The 16962-nt window shown below is 37.4% G+C and overlaps 1 protein-coding gene across 8 annotated transcripts in view; it reads right to left on the reverse strand.

Moving 5' to 3' along the window:
* The window catches only part of LOC106151449 (uncharacterized), a 49196-nt gene that overhangs the window by 6933 nt on the left and 25301 nt on the right, over positions 1-16962 (reverse strand). For all 8 annotated transcript variants that reach the window (XM_087017474.1, XM_087017473.1, XM_087017476.1 and 5 more), the window contains 3 exons: positions 13434-13744; positions 3006-4686; positions 47-2593 (listed from right to left, as the gene is read on the reverse strand). In XM_087017474.1, the coding sequence (XP_086873600.1) occupies positions 47-2593; positions 3006-4686; positions 13434-13535 (4330 nt within the window). In that variant the 5' untranslated portion in view covers positions 13536-13744. The remainder of the gene's footprint in view (positions 1-46; positions 2594-3005; positions 4687-13433; positions 13745-16962) is intronic.

Genomic DNA, 16962 nt, shown 5'->3' on the forward strand with positions numbered 1-16962 from the left:
TCATCATAAGTTCAACGGGACACCACAATCTATTTTGAAAACCCACCCGTATTAACCTCATTGCCATTAGAGTTATCAGCCTCTTGAATCTGGACTTTGTCCTCAGGGGAAGGGTCTACTTTGAGGGAGGTGCTTTCTAGGCAGCTGCTGTTGTGAACAAGGTCACTGGCTTCTGTAGCCTCTTGCCTGCAGAAAGTACTTTCTCCAACAGACTGAATAACTTTTTCATTTTTCAACTGACCATCACAGGAAGTCAGCACAGAAGTAGAACTTGATTCAGGCTCAGCTTTTCTCAATTCTCTCGTTATGATCTGGCCAATTAATTCTGTGGCTCTCAGTTTCCTTGAAATTTTGGTGTCAGCATCCCTAGCAAAGTTGACCCGAGAAGCAGTTGACACAGAGTCAGTGTTTGTTTCATGTTTGACAGAGGGCAAACCAGAGTTCTCAACCTGGCCATTGTCTACTGACTTGGTCACCTCCATCTCTACCATTTTTCGAATTACATCACCAGTCTTCACATGTTTTGGTGAACTTTCTGAAGATTGTGAGACATCATCAGTTTCATTATTGTTCACATGATTATCAACAGACTGAGAATCGGACTTTTCATCTTCTGAGAGAATAACCAACACATCATTCTTGAACTTTTCCTGGATATCAGATGCATTTAGGGAGGCCATGTCTGAATCGGGACTCGAGGGACCCCCATGATGTGGATGTTGGGGAACCCCTTCCCCTGATTCAGGAGATGGGGTAGAAACTGAGGAAGATCCAGGAAGAGATGACTTCAGTTGAAGAGGAATAAGGCCTTGTTTATGATGCTCTATGTGTTCTTTATAGTCCTTAAAGAATCTGTAGCTTTTCCCACACAGATGGCAGTAGTGGAGCCTGCTTCCATCTTCTCCTGCATGTGCCGTACGTACATGCCGACTGAGAGTTCCTGCATTTGCATAAGCTATATTACATATTTTACATACATGGGGACGATTGTTGGTATGTTTGTTGATATGATCCTGCAAGTGGTGCATGTAATCTGTAGAGTAGTCACAGTATGTACATTTGTGCTTGCGCTCACCAAAGTGTGAACGAATGTGCCGTTTAAAATGCTGCCACTCTTGAGGAGGGAAATCTTCCCCACAATCCTGACAATTCAATACAACATTATCACCAGGGGGGGCACTTTTGTCACTATCAGACCCACTGCCCGGAGAAGTAGAACTATGCAATCTCTGTAATTCTGGCAGTCGTGGTGGAATTTGTGCTGCTTGCACAGGCTGCGGAATCTGTTCCCCAGGTGGCAGTGGTGGTGGTGTCATGGGAACAGGCATCTGATTTTGTGGGGGCCCAGCCTGGGATAGAGACAATAAACCCTCTCCTGCAGCCTGGCGATGTATATATTCTTTAGTCTGTGAGATACTCTGTATGAACACATGGTCTGGGGATGGCTCAAATCCATGCTGATTGCGAAAATGGCGCCTAAAGCCATACACACTTCCATAGGTGCTTCCACACATGCGGCACAGCATGTACAAAATGTCCTTTGGTGAATGGTTACCAATTAACATCTGTGCTGGGACACACATCCGTGGATTATTGCCATTATTTCCTGAAGCAGCTGATTGAGGTGAGGGGTTCTCCCTTCCTTGGGCAGGGGGTGTAGGATTTTGCCTTGCTGTTGCACCTGATGGTTGATAAAGGAGAGCTGGGGGTGGCTGGTGTGGTAACCTGGGATTCACACCTGGAGTCCCCATAGGAGATGGTGCCCTGATTCCTATGGGTGCATGCCCAGGAGATGGTGTATTGTGTGAGCTTGGTCTTGACATTATCCCTGGACTCACCATACGAGGTCCTTGGGACATTCCAGGCACCATGGGCCAACTGGCCCCTGGGCTAGGGGAGTGTCCAGGTGGGGTTCTCATTGAAGGCAACCCCCTTAGTGAAGAGGGGGTGTGGCAGGGGGATGGGGACCTAGGCTCAGATTTGGGAATAATCACTGGTGAGGTAGGGTCACCCTCTGTTCTTGCTTTCTTACTGGATAAATCCAGAGGCACTTCAGATCCTTTGGAAGGGCTGTCATTTTCATCTGGTGCCTTGCGCTTCTTGACAGAAAGATCCAATGGACCCTCACCAAGGGAAGACTTAAGATTAAGTGGTTCATTTTGTGAGGTTTCCATTGGGACAGTCCTCAATTTCATTGTTTGATAATTCTGTCCAGTTGCTTGCATTCTGGTCAAAAGTGGATTTTGTATTCTTGGGGACATTCTAAAAGATCCAAAGGAATGCGGAGAGAGAGAATCTGGACTCTTTCGCACTGGCTCTGGAGATGGAAATCTATCACTTATAGAGCCACTTCCCAGGCTTGCTTTTGCTGTTTGCGAGTTGCCTAGTGGAATCAGTGGTGGAGGAGGTGGCATCCTCATTGGATATGACCCACCACCACCAGGTGGTAGTCTGATTGGCTGTCCACCAAGGGGCATCCTCATAGCTTGCCCCCCACCTGGGGGTGTCTTCATGGGTTGGCCCGCACCAGTTGGCATCCTCATGGTTTGACCCCCACTAGGCATCCTCCCTGACTGTGAAGATGGATGTATACCTATATCAAAACAATAACCATAATTCATTAAAATATTCAAAATGTCATTAGATATAACCAATAGGTTAAGTAAACTATTCAAACTTTGAAGAAGGTGCAATTTGTAAACTTATTTTGCTGATTGAGTGATTCATTTGATTTATCATTTAGCAAGTGGGCTTTGTTTACCTTGTGTGAGATACTGGTAGTAGTGCTATTAATGTATTAAGAAAATTCTATGCTTTGCTATGTGCTTCAAAGGTTACTTTAACATATCACATTATACTTTCTTAACATCAAACAAGAAAAGTAAATAAAAAACTACCAACTGAATGAAAATTTTGAATGAAATTTTAATGAATTGCACTTTCCTATTTAAAAAATTTGATTCATCTGATAATAATTATTTTCATTTTACAAAATTCTGCCTTACCAGCAGACATCCTGGAAGCTGGTGGAGGCATGGCCACTCTTGGCTGCATGATCCTTTGTCTCTGCCCAACTGGCATCATCATGCCCATGGGCATTTGTGGGTACCCTGCATGTGGGTGGTAGGGGACCCTGGGACCACCCATGATCATCCCTGGGGGCTGGACAGGGGGAGGCAGCTGTTGTGACTGAGGCTGCTCACTTTGGTGTAGTTGCTGGTGACTTTGCTTTGGACTCACATTACCACGGTAGTCTTGTACCCTCATTTCCACTGGTGGGCGATATATTGGTGCCCGGACCCGCTGCTCTGGGTGCATTGCAGGTGGGGGCATTGGTGCTGGCTGATGAGCCATGTAGTCTGGAGGTTTGTAGTTTAAGTGGTTGGTGTTAGTGTCTCTTTTTGACTGGTTTTCTGCCTCAAGAGGCTGAGAAGCACTAGGGGAAGTCCCAGCCCTGCTTTGCCTGTTTGCAATATCAGCCAAAGCAAGCAAAGGATTGCTGTTAGGCATTGGAGTATCGTGATATTCTGTGGTGCTGCTGTTTGATTTTTCAGTTGCAATAGCACGAGCTATAATGTTTCCTTGTGCATTGGGAGAACTAATCAAAGTTCTGTTATTTTCTAAGTTTATTTCTTTCTGTGGTTGTTTGTTCACAGATTCACTTGAACTGGCATTGTCTGGTTTTGTCAAGAAGTCCATTTTACTAATTACTGAACCATTACCAGCTACTGAAGTTTGATTATGTTCATAATCATCTTGCTCTTCTCTGTAAGATGAATGTATTGCATTTTCTACTAATTCATCAATTTTGGACTGAATTGTTGAGACAGTTTCTTTCAAGGGCACAGCTGGAAGAGCAGGTCCAACATCTACTGCATCCTGACCCTTTGGAGAATAATTGGCAGATCCTCCATCTGCAACACCCAGTGTTCTTGGGGAAGAATTGGTGATGCTATCACTGTGACACATCTGATCAGAAGAGACATTCACGTTTTGTGAGGCATCAGGTGTGTCTTTCAGTGGGAGTGACACACTACCTGCTTGTGAATTTTCATCATCCTCACAAATATCATCAGAATTGGACTCAGAATTATCATCATCTTTCAGCAAATAGTAAGCTGATGCACCACCTTGTTCTAAATACTCTTCTTTCGCCTGCTGCAGCTGCTGTCTAATATTCTGTGAATCCAGAAAGCAGTCAATCAAATGGCGAATTTTGAATTTTTTCTCAGCATAATTGCTGATATCATCAGACTTTGGATCTTTATTAGCTTGTGGGAGTGTTTTCCCATTATTTTCTGACTGATAGGCTGAGCTAGCAGCAACAGCTTCCTTGGAAGTTATTTGCTCTGTTAATAATTTGTTCTTGCTGTCCGGTAACACTTTCAATTCTTTAACTGATGCTGCTGTCTCCAGCTGAGCACTACTGGCCATTTTTGAGTTGGAGTCAGATTCAGAAATTGATGTGAACCCTGGATCATCAGTGTCAGAATACTCCTGTACAATCACTTTAGGATCTGTTGATGGAGATGCCGTTCCAATTCCTGGGCTTTTGGATTGCACTGATCCTATACTCTGCTGGCGTCCCAGAAATGCTTTTTTGGGAGCACAGGAATAACCGCTGTTAATTCTGGGCACTGACTGTTGCTCAAATGAAGCCTGTGGTGAAGCTGATTTTCCTTTAACCTATAAGAAGAAAAGACAAAAATTATGGATCATGCAATATTCATTAGAAATAGGCTGATTTTCTTAGAAGTGTAACATCTGTACCCACAGACTGAAGAGATGTGGGTCTTCTGCATTTTTCAAGTAGTCAAAATAAAAATATTACCCCACTGGGAAAAAATGCTATGGCATATCTGGAACTGTGCATATACAAACATATTTGGTAAATGCTACACAATGTGTAAAATAACAAAAGGACAAGTATGACATAGTGAGATATTCCAAAATGTGCTTTTGTCAAGTGCTACTGCTGTTCTGCCACAAGTTATATATGATGGAGGAAAAGTCTTTTTCAGTCAATAGGACAGACTAAGGATACAGAAATGAACTTGACTGTCAACTGTGCACAAACTGAGTAACTCATCTTGATCATCTTTTCTTCCCTACAGGATATTCCCAGGAGAAGAATTGGTACATCAAACTAAATATAGTCTTAGACTAGTCTTTGGAAAAACACATCACTGTGAATGGTATATCAGAGGTAAAAACTGAATTCCAGACAGATTTTTTTGTCAAATTTGAGCTGGTAAAAAAATCTGCATTTAAAATTTTACTTGGACAAGCTCTTAATCATCAAACAGCTATGTCTGTAAGTTTAGCAATATTCAAAAAATAACAAACTCCTTTTATAGTACAGACTATGGATGCCACATTCTTATTTTAGTTCTTCCACAACTTCCCAATTCCATTTCCACTATACAGCTTAATGAAAACACTGAACTGATTTAGTTCCATAATTCACGTTATCTGGCAGACTCATTACATTTAAATGCACACACACATAAAATTTGAATGTCTGTGCTTGCATGTCGGTGTCAAACAGTTATATAAATGGTGGCATGATGTAATGACATGCAAATATCCTATTGTCAAGATTACAATGCCACACAGCGTATACCTAGATTACACAGAGCAGACGGAGCATGAATAAAGACCATGTTCCTCTGCATGCTTAATGACAAAATGGTTGTTTAGGACGTCATCTCTCAGACAAACCGTGTTCTCTCTAATGGCCTTTGGCAAAATGCATATCATGCCATAATTTACCCTAACCATGTGAATGAACAAACTGAACCGATGCAGACAGTGTGACTGTAGCATTTTATCTGCCTTTCAAATATGTGATTCGTTTGGACAAGCTTTGTTTTCAAATAATTTTTGTTTGGAACACATTTGGAATTCCGAAAATTTTCATATTCATATCAGTCTCCCTCTCTCTACAAGAACTCAACATTTATTGTACTTTCAGATTTCCATGTTTAGGTGCAAGAAGTTTCTACCACTACCCTAATCTATTTACATGGTATCCAAGTTATGGTTAATGTACCTCATGTATCCCCTACACTAATTTTCTAAATTCTTTTTAGCAGGTCTCTTGGTTCTTTATATGAGTATTTTTAATCAATGCACTTTTGTAAAAGAAAAGACAAAAGAGCAGTCAAAAGTACAGACAATAAGCAAAAAAAAAAAAAAAAAAAAAAAATGACCGCACATAACATAATATTACATAATTTCTAAAGCATTTTCACCACCAATTTGCAATAATTTACTTCTGTAAAAGTGGACAATAAGAAAATATAAGAAGTACAGGGCTTTAGGTTTGTGGGAGTTTAAAGCATAACATGAAATTCGGTCAGAGTAAGATTGCCAATACATGACTTTCTATTCAAGTTCAATAGTAACTATAAGAGTATTCCTGCTAGTTTTGGAGATATAAGGGTCAGAAAATTAGCAAATAACAGTTCATGGTGAAAAGTACATCAAAGATCAATTCAAGGTCACAGTAAGATTTTCAATATATGACTTCCTAATTAAGTTCAATGTAACTATGACAACTATGGGTGTATCTCTGTCAGTTTTGGAGTATTTCACATTTAATTTTCATCATATAGCATTGTAATGTGGTACTTTTTGAAAAAGTGTAGCTCTTAAACCCTATGGAAAAAAAGATACCACCTCCAGTGTTGTGCTTCACAAGCTCTACAAAATGTAACAAAAAAGAGGTCTCTAGCTTTTAGAGTTCCAGAATTAGAGTCAGAGTTTTCAGTTTCGATATCTAATGCAGGGGCGAATTGAGGCTGTTTTCAGCGTCTTCCGGAAGACAGATTTTCTAGTTTACATTGATGGGTATCTAATTTTTTCTGTCAGAAGATGGTCAAAAATGGAGGATAGATCAACATAAGTAATTTGGAAGGCTATCAGAAAACAACTCTGGATCTGCCCCTGTACTGGCTACTTCTCTCCTTAAAATGCACTGAAGAACCCTAAACCCACAAAGATGAAAAGAGATTCCAAGTGTAACTATTCACCTTAATATAAAGGCATAGGTCTGTTTATTTTCTGAAATTCGGAACAAAGGTTTTTTTGCAGAACTTTTCCCATGATTCCTTTGGCAAGAGAGATATTTAGCATTTAATTTTTCAAAATTTTTGACAAGAGTGCACTGCGACAAGTGTCACACCTTGGCAAATGCACCTACAGAGCCCAAAATTCAAGTTAAGATTCAGAAAGGTGACACGTCCTAGTAGACTAGTGTAGGAGGAGAAGAAGCGGTAATGGTAACCTCGCGTCAGAGCTTGTCACCAGCACCAAGCTGACAGATAAGACAAGTAGGGACTAAAACCATGAGTACCGCCAGCACTCACGCTGGAGGTACTAATAAACTACAGAGTGTGAATTATTGATGCTTAAAGGTACATGCAGATTCTTGGAACCGGAGTCATAATTTTTTTTAATGTTTTATACAGTCACACTAACAGTAAACATCAGGTGAAGCAAAATTTCATTTCAAACACCAGACAGTTTATTGTTCATATGAATTCATTTTATGTTCAGTCTAGTCTTGCACGTAGTATAACAAATGTTTGTGCTTGTTTCACTGTTCCATTATTGTCTACTAGTATATGATATCTAACCACATGACATTTTTATGGACATACACTGTGTCCGGACATGTAGCCTTCACCAATTTCTTTTATGTTTTTTTGTTTTTTTTTTGGTTAAGTTTTAATATTTCACATAATGACATTTTCAATGTGTGATTTTGAAGCCCTATGCAAGTTGCATTTTCTGAATGTTCATGTTACTTACAGTATATAATAAAAAATTGGTGGTGCTTGTGCTGTTCACCACTGGGGCCATTCAGAATGAGAAGATCCGAGTGCTAACAGGTCCACGGCCTAAATATGGCGGACCTACATGAAAGGAAGACCGCTTAATCCTGTAATGGTCTCTATGCCGCTTTCACGCCTCCACACACATTGTCCCTGTAGGGGCACAGTAATTAAATCTCGGCTCAATTCGCTCAGTTGATGGACGATGCGTGGGGAGGCGTGTGAGAGGCGGAAAGACCATTACAGGATTAAGCAGTCTTCCTTTTATGTGGGTCCACCATATTTAGGCCATGGACCAGTTAACACTAGGATCTTCTCATTCTGAATGGTCCCATTATGTAGCATTACATAAAAAGTGACAATAAATGTATTTAGTGCATTGCCACTGTAAGCGGTATAAAATGGAGAAAACTGTGTTACTTATTTTTCTGTAACTTAGAAGAATGATTTTATGGAGTGAAATACAGCTCACATGGGTAAACCGGCTTGAAGCCATGCAGTTTCTTGTGAAATTTTAATTTTTTTTTCCACATATATATATTGGCATTTTCAGTATGTGACTTTGAAATCTCATTGGCCTGAAGCCCAATGTTATTGACTTTTTCTGTATGTTTATGTTACCTGTAGCACATAATTAAAAATTGGTGGTGATTATACTGTAAAACATTAATATGTAATATTGTATCAATATTGCCACTGTACTTGTGGAACTGCTGAGTTTTACAGTTACTAGTTCTATTCAAATCCTTGAAACCGGAGCCATAACTGTTTGAGAAAAATAATTTTGCTGCTGCACAATAGAACACTCCTAAAGCAAAATTTAATTCTGGAACCAGACATTTTATTACATTTACGTAAATTCAAATTCTGCATTGAATCAGATGAAACAAACTGCAATGAATCTTGCCTATGGGGTATACCAGACTGCTTGGCACTAGATGTTCCTGTTGTATTTTTAAAAAAATCCTACAGACATCATTTTTGCTAATTATTTGAGACTGCTTGTAATTCTCATCATAAACATGCTTCAGTTCTGTTATGTACCTGAATGTCAAAATTGACAAGGTGAGAATCAGTTTCTCAAGGATTCAGGGCTTTGACTGATCAGAAGTGGAGGGTTGCAGCTGCACAAAGACAAAATGCCTTTGGAAACCCATCAAGCATCCATGTTTTCCTCACCTGACAATTGAGATAATATCTCAAATGTTTTTTTTTTTTTTTTGCTAAGTTTCTGAAACTTGAGCTTACATATAGAATGTCTGAAAGATCCTTTTAATTATGGTTTTAGGAAACTTAAGCCCTTTCAATTATAATGATAGTAAATGTCTTTTAATTAATAAACATAAAATTCCTCATGGGGGAGTTAGTTCATACAATGCCCAATTCTTACAAAACAGCTACATCAATATTTGAGAACAGAAATAAGCGAAGGCATTTAAAAAAGGATCTTAAACATATAAGAAATTTTTGCAGTACTTCAACTGATTTAACATATTACTCTAACCATAAAATAATAAAATTCAGTTTTCACACTTGTTGAAAATTGTAAGTAATATGGACATTCGGAACATAAAACTAGCACATTCCAAAGTGTGAAAAAAAAAACAGCATAACTTAAAGAAAATCCAATCAGGCTGGTTTTCCACATTAAGCTGTATTGTAGTACTAAGAATCTTCTTTTAAGTTTGAGACAGTATGTAGCACAGTTTTCCTTTTATACTTCTCACAGTTGCAGTGCACAAAATAGGCTGACTGTCAATTTTTAGGCAATATTACATAATCCTTATCAGAAAAATCAACATAAATCTTTAAAGATGCATTTTAAGGCATATGTTAGCAATAAAACTCCACCAAAGTTTTAAATACTATAACCAAGAGAAATACCAAAGCACATGGTTTCATATTTCCCTGAAAAATGAGATTCGAAAGGATATATATATATATATATTTTTTTTTTTTTGTTATAAATAAATATCTTACAGCAGTCTTATTTGAATATATATATATATGTATGCAATTGTGTATGCAGCTACTTCCACGCATGGGGGTAAGATTGATGATTATGCAATGTGTGCTGAGTACCATGTCATTTAGCAGACCTTTATGAACTGGAGGGTTAGATAAATGGGTCAACTTAAGATCAGAAATTTGAAGAAGGTGCAGTTTTAAGACTATTTTGACTGAATTTGGCTCATGACTTGGCATGCTGACTTCATTTTAGTCACATAAGAAATATTAGTGTAAGTGGTTTTTAAGCATTACTGGAAATCTACACTCTCTTTTTATGCAACTTCAATAATGTACTGTTAATCTTTTAATGTGGATATATTTAATTGGCACAGGGCTTGAGGCCCATGTGTATTCAAAGTCTGAACTTGAAAATGCTAAATAAAAAATATTATATATATTCATAAAAAAAATGCATTACTTCCAGAAAAATGGTCCAACAAATGGTCCTACTGCAGTTGATAATTGATGTCACTACACAGAGGTACTTGTATACAGAAGTGCTCTCATCACGCTAGTTTTTCTCATCAATTTGCTTATGAAACAAAAGTTTCTTTCCATGTTTTCAGTTAGCAATAAAACACTCTATTTAGACACAACAATAAATTTAGCACCTGGATAGAGCACACACTTGCCTCAATGACAACTTATCACCTCTCCCCTTGCTCTAATTTGTTCTACAATCCTCACACCTAACTACATATGCATTAATACGAAAATAAAATAGCATATTTACTACAGTGATAATGACAGAAAAAAGCATCAATCATTTCTGAAGAGGCTTAACATATTTTCTACTGATACCTATATCGAATGATGTTTTCATGAAACTGATTCACTTTTTATCATCACTACACACGAGACAAAGAAAACAATCTTTTTCAACGTAGTTTATCATACTTGACATTAAAATAGTGTATTATTTCACGCGTACACACACACACACACACATACACACGTGAACACACACACCAAGATGGGGTGCAGGGGATCATCAGGTAATGGACACACATACACATACACACATACATACCCCTATTCCAATAGCTCATTTTTAGAAAAGAAAAGAAAAGAAAAGAAAGACAATGATGAATGGCACTGGTGCTTTTGTCAAAAGGTCATTCTTATCATCACTGCCTATTTTAAACAGCTACTGTCTGTCTGCCTTGCATGTAACTGTACACAAAAAAAGTTAATGTTTAGAAAATCAAGTCCATGCACACAACTGATAAATATTAGAATTATATTACTAGTATATTTATCAGTTGTATGCATGGACTTGATTTACATAATGTACATGGATGAAAGTAAAAAAACTGAAAATCCTTCAAATGTAGCTTGCAATTTCTCAATTCACTTAGACCATAAGGAAAAAAAAGAAAAGAAAATGAAGACTGAAAAATCCTGCAATCATGCATTATTCTGAAAACTTTCACCCATGTTCATGTGAAATTAATAAGATTTTTTATGCAGGTGTTTTCCAAGAAAACAGGATTTTAAACAAGTATATGATTTTTATGATGCTGGTATCTCTATTATTTTCATTTTGACTGTGAGTGGTATCTTGCTAAAAGTACAAACATCCATTTTAAACAGGCTCTTTTCTCTACTCAATACAGAACTCAAAAACAGTGAAACAAATCTTAATTTTCTCACTGGTTTGGATAGGGTATATGCTGATTATGGGTAAATTGTTTAAGTCTTCAAGAACACTTTACTTTGCTCTGTAAAGCTCTTACTCATACCGTTTGTCTTAATATCATTTCCATTTAAGTGATTTTTAATAGGACATTATGTGATTTTCAGGAGTGAAAAAATGACCTTCCTACAACACCAACTACATGTCAATGACCTGAAAAAAAAAATCCACATAATATATATGCCCTAGATCCATAGATACTAAGTACAAAAGAGCAAAATTCAAGTTCAGATAGCTAACCACTGTGCACAGTTGGACCAATTTATAAATTTGTTAAGATACAACTATCATTTACTGAACCACCTGGCATCGATGCAACAGGATAACTCTCGGTCTTTATGGTAATTGCACCAAATAGTTCAACATCCAATTATTAAGTTTATGAATAAAAAGCTATAATATACTAATTTTTACTTGGACATTACTAAATATAAGGCATATTATTACCATTTATTTAGTCTTAACATTAAGATAAATTAACATTTTTTTTCAACCTTTCAAAACTTATTTCAGCAGAATACATAAAATATACGAAAAGCAATAAGCAACATGTCATATAATTGCTTAACTGCAACATACAAATTATAGCATAGCTACTGGTATTTCAGTGTGTTAAAAATAAGGTTGTCTCTCAGTTTTACAGACAGAAAAGATGTGGTTGAACAAACATATTACAGAATTCATTTTCTACAATTTTTGAATTCATGCAAAAGAAATTGTCACCAATATGGTGCCAGGCATCAAGCTGGGATCCAATCTGAAGCATTCATATAGCATGGCATCATCATAAATAGCAAAAAGGTTCAGCCTTTCTTTGAGAACGTTAACCCTTTTGTGCCTAAAATCTTGCCATTAATTTTCATGAAACTCTGTACTAGCACAGACTCTGACTAACTTACACCATCCACATGCACTAGTGGGCTTGATTTGGTCTTAAAGTGCAATTTAAGTTCACAAATAGTCTTCATGATCTTAAACCATGAGTAAGGCCATTTCTGGTCTGACAGCCAATTACATTGTCTCCCCTTACACATTCTCCTATTGTGAGCAGAGGTGTCCTCTATTGTGAGGGGAGGCATCCCCCATTGTGAGGGGAGGAAACTGCTTGACCACTTAAGTAGATGTTAGATCATTTTTAATCTTAAAAGCAGATTCAGTCCATTTTAAAGACTACTGCTGTAATGATTAAGATCGTGTAAGATCACTTGTGATCTTAAATTGCACTGTAAGACCAAATCCAGCCCACTAGTGATAGCATAGATATATTTACAACTAAGTTAAAACTAGCGTAAACACTTTTCCAGCTTGGTGCAACCAACTTTCCTCTGGTGCATCGTTCTACAATGAAGTAGCTCAGGAGTAACTACTACGCCACCATTACGCCCCGTTAATACAACTGGGACCTGCCCATTTGAAAGAGTTTGACTTTGTTTTTAGACGAATACATATAACTAGAAACATTATCAATAAATATTGTTGCCTCTCAAGTTGGTTTGCACAAAGCAAGGAGTCTCTCTTTATCATTTTTCTGGTGCCAAATATTTAATTTTTCACTCATTAACAGCAAAACTGGGTTAAAATGATAAAACTTTTCAAAATCCATTGCCAATGCCAAGTATACTTCAATCAATGCAGATAGTTTCATGCACTTAGCAAAAATTTGCTCTGCAATGATGAGCCTTGTCAATAAAAGTGTACCTTAGAAAAACTATTTTATGTAAGCAACCCTGTCCCAACAGGAGTAAAATTGCCATAAAGCAACTTGGTGCATAAACAAAATATCACATAATCATCCCAATTATATTGCCTATCAAACAACAGGCTGAATAAATAATACAGCTCCAAAAATACATAATTAAACAGTGAGGGTAGCACATGACATCCCTTACCTGTGCAAAAACCTGACTGCTTTGTGGCACTTCCTCGGCTCCCTCTAGCTTCCCGGCCTTTGACCCCAATGACCTGACATTAAGGGCTGGATCTCGCTCCATTATATTGCTACGAAAGGCACTATTCCATCCTGGCTTATGTACAGGTACCTATGACAATGCTACTCATCACACATTAAAGTCATCAACCATCATTGTATGCTTCTCACGCAGAAGGTACTCAGGGTTGTCGTTTTTACTGGTTCTGCTGGCGTGACTTATCGGGTTCTGTATCTGTCCTTTCTTGGAAAAGAACAAAGGCGCATCATGACCTGAAATATTTAAATGAAAAAGAGAAAATATCTCACAACAGTACATGTGCCTGACCTTGAATGCTTTGTTTATCAGGACACAACCTTAAATAATGTAATAAATGAGGAACACAATATATATTTAACTACTACATGTATGGAAACAGCATGTGAATTAATGTTTTTCCTTTAATAGCCCATACAAAACATATAACAGGAATAGCCTACATAAGTAAATCAGAATAAATATGAAAATTTTAAAGGTATCTCAGTAACAGCTGTTTTGCATTAAAGTTTTTGTTTATTTTTGTAACTTGCATATCCATCCCAAGGAACAGGTGATGTTAAGTAGCTGCCATAAACAAGGTGGCTTAACAGGTGACAATATGCCACTGTTCATTTAACTTGCTAACATATAACAATACCAGTCATCTAATAATGAATAGCTAGCAGATTTAATTGAATATACAGTAATATTTTTTTACACTCTGTAATAATCTCTTTAGAGAATATTACAAAAAAAAAAAAAAAAAAAAGGGACTAACTTTGAATGTGGGATTCATTAACCATTGGGAAGTATGGGAAAATTGTCCTTTATCCCAGGAAAATTTATTTTCTGGCCAAAATGAACAGTTGTTATCCCTTTAATCCTCAGTGAGGGCAGCATAGTTTTTTCTGTTTTTCTTTTTTGAACAAATGCTTGATATAAATACTGAGCAAATTAATCATTTGTGCTATATTGCATTTCTTGGTCAAAATAAATCTTCCAGTCAGATGGAAATATTTATAATGTTCCTAAAACAGTATAATTCAAAATGTAGGTCATTGTATGATGCGCATGAAGTCAGGCAAAGGTCCCCCCTCCTCAGTATCTATCATCAATTTAACAGCTTTCTTTTTTGAGGGGAGACAGCAATCGGTATGGGGCCTATTTAATCCCTGAAGAAGATCTCACCATGAATATTGACATATCTGACGACAAGTGTATAGGTTTCAATTCACTCACATTATTTTGGTTAAAATGTTTTTGAGTTACGAGCCCTGATTACAATGCTTCATAAAACAAATGCATTATTTGCCTTTTAAACAATAACATTTGAACTAAGACTTTTAAGAAAAATCACTGACAGGGTTTCGAATTACCGAATGGTGTCAATAAATTTGCAATAAAATGGTGTCTGTTGGTGTTCAGGTTCAGAAGAAATTTGAAAAACCAATTTTGCAATTTCTATCCCAAAATCACAAATATGACATCATCCATAAAATGGAAGTTGGGTCAATTCAAAGGAATTTAGTCAGTGAACACTTGAATATTCATCTATAATCCAAAAGCACGTACATAATGACAGTAATTTTGAATTTTTTGTCTAACCCTGTCTGTATCCTCAAACTCAATTATTAGTCTTAACTTTCAGACAAAAAAAGCAGGCTACTTTGAACTAAATCAATGATAGTCCAATTAAACATATATTATGCCTTGCACATAATAATAAATGCAAGTCTTATTTTACAGACCAGGACTTACTTTATCTAAGCAGAATTTTCTTTACCTCAGTAGACCAAATTTTTGGTCCGTGAGGCTGTATTCAGAACAGCAGACTACCTAGTCCAAGGATCAAATATGGTGACTGACTTAAAAGCTTGCCGTCTAATCCCAATTAGGCATTAAATAGATTCCTCGTGAGGATTATGCAACAACCATTCAAGTGGGTGGTCCATATTTGATCCGTAGAATAGTTAGTCTGCTGTTGTGAATGCAGCCTTAAGGTTAAACTTTGTTAGTGATACTTCAGGGGCGGATTTAGGCCGTCTTCTGGGTCTTCCGGAAGACGGTCAGAATTTCAAGTCTTTTCAAGATTTTATATAGGCGGGTATCTAACTTTTTCTGTCGGAAGACGGTCAAAAATGAGGATGGATCAACAAAGATAATTTGGAAGACTGTCAGAAAATATCTCTGGATCCGCCCCTGTACTTGACCCAGCTGTCTCCATCTCCTGTGGCATGGTCAGTTCTAATTCCATATTTGTGTTCAGAGTCCAACACTAACAAAACAGGTGATTGTGACAGAGTCATCACACAACACAATAGAATAAAAGCACACTATTTTCCTGCAATGGCTACATTATTCATAAAAGCAACCATTACCTGCCTGTCACAAATCGTATATCTATCAGATATATCTGCAACATCAAACAGGGGAGACCACTTAAATAAACTGTAAAGTAACAGACAGTCTTTCATCAGTTGATCTGATATCTCTGAAAGCCATGATAACCAACCACAACCATACTGTAAATATTTATATGCATTTCAAAGTTGACTTAGATGTACACCAAGCACAATCATCTGCCTCCTGTCTCACCTAACACATTTCACTTCATCAAATGGAAATCTCACATTCACGCACATTTAAATCTCAAAATTGTTTTGGTCTACCTCAATGATTGCTCAATGGTTAATTATCCATGCATTCCACTTGCAGACTCTAATGACTGCTACCATTTCATGATATGACACTGCTTTCTATTTAACCTATCTTACATCAAAATGTAATAAGGTTTCAAGACAGATTCTCTCAACAAGAAATGTCTAACCCAACTTCTACCTGGTTGTTGGTAAAGTTCTGCTAACAATTAAGGCTACTTTTTTTTATTCCATTTCAATTTGAAAGCATCAAAAAACCTCAGTCTGAAATGTACGAAATGAATCCACACAACAACCCTACATGTAGTCCACCATGATTTTCAGAAAACAATGAAAACTGACCTCATCATTTCCCAGCATGTTGTTAAACCCCCTCTACACTGGATGGTGTCCTTTCTGCAGCCATAAAACTGGCAGCGCTGTTGTCATAGAAAGGAGGCACAAGTATCGCTTTGGTTGCAAAATGAATGCTCAATGATAGGCCAGTTGTCGGCACGTTATGTATTATTTATTTTTTACTCTCAAACAGGGTTGTACTACAGTACGCAGAAAGGATGCCGTCCAGTGTAAAGGGGATTTTGGAGAGATGTGTTACCAGCGTCCTCTGGTGCCTCTCAAGTCACTGGCTGTGATACATGTACAGGTTTCCTATAATATCATTAGAAACAAAAAGACTGTTTTGAGGTCACCTTGACAGACAGTTCACATAACAGGAGAAGCTAGTCAAGTTCAAATTGCATGACTTCCTTAGATCAAATATAGTAAACAGCACTGGAGATTTGACATCACTATGGCCCTATAGATTACACAAGAGC

This window comes from Lingula anatina, chromosome 7, assembly GCF_051362555.1.
Source record: "Lingula anatina isolate TDL-2025a chromosome 7, LinAna3.0, whole genome shotgun sequence".
In the NCBI taxonomy this organism is placed as follows: domain Eukaryota; kingdom Metazoa; phylum Brachiopoda; class Lingulata; order Lingulida; family Lingulidae; genus Lingula; species Lingula anatina.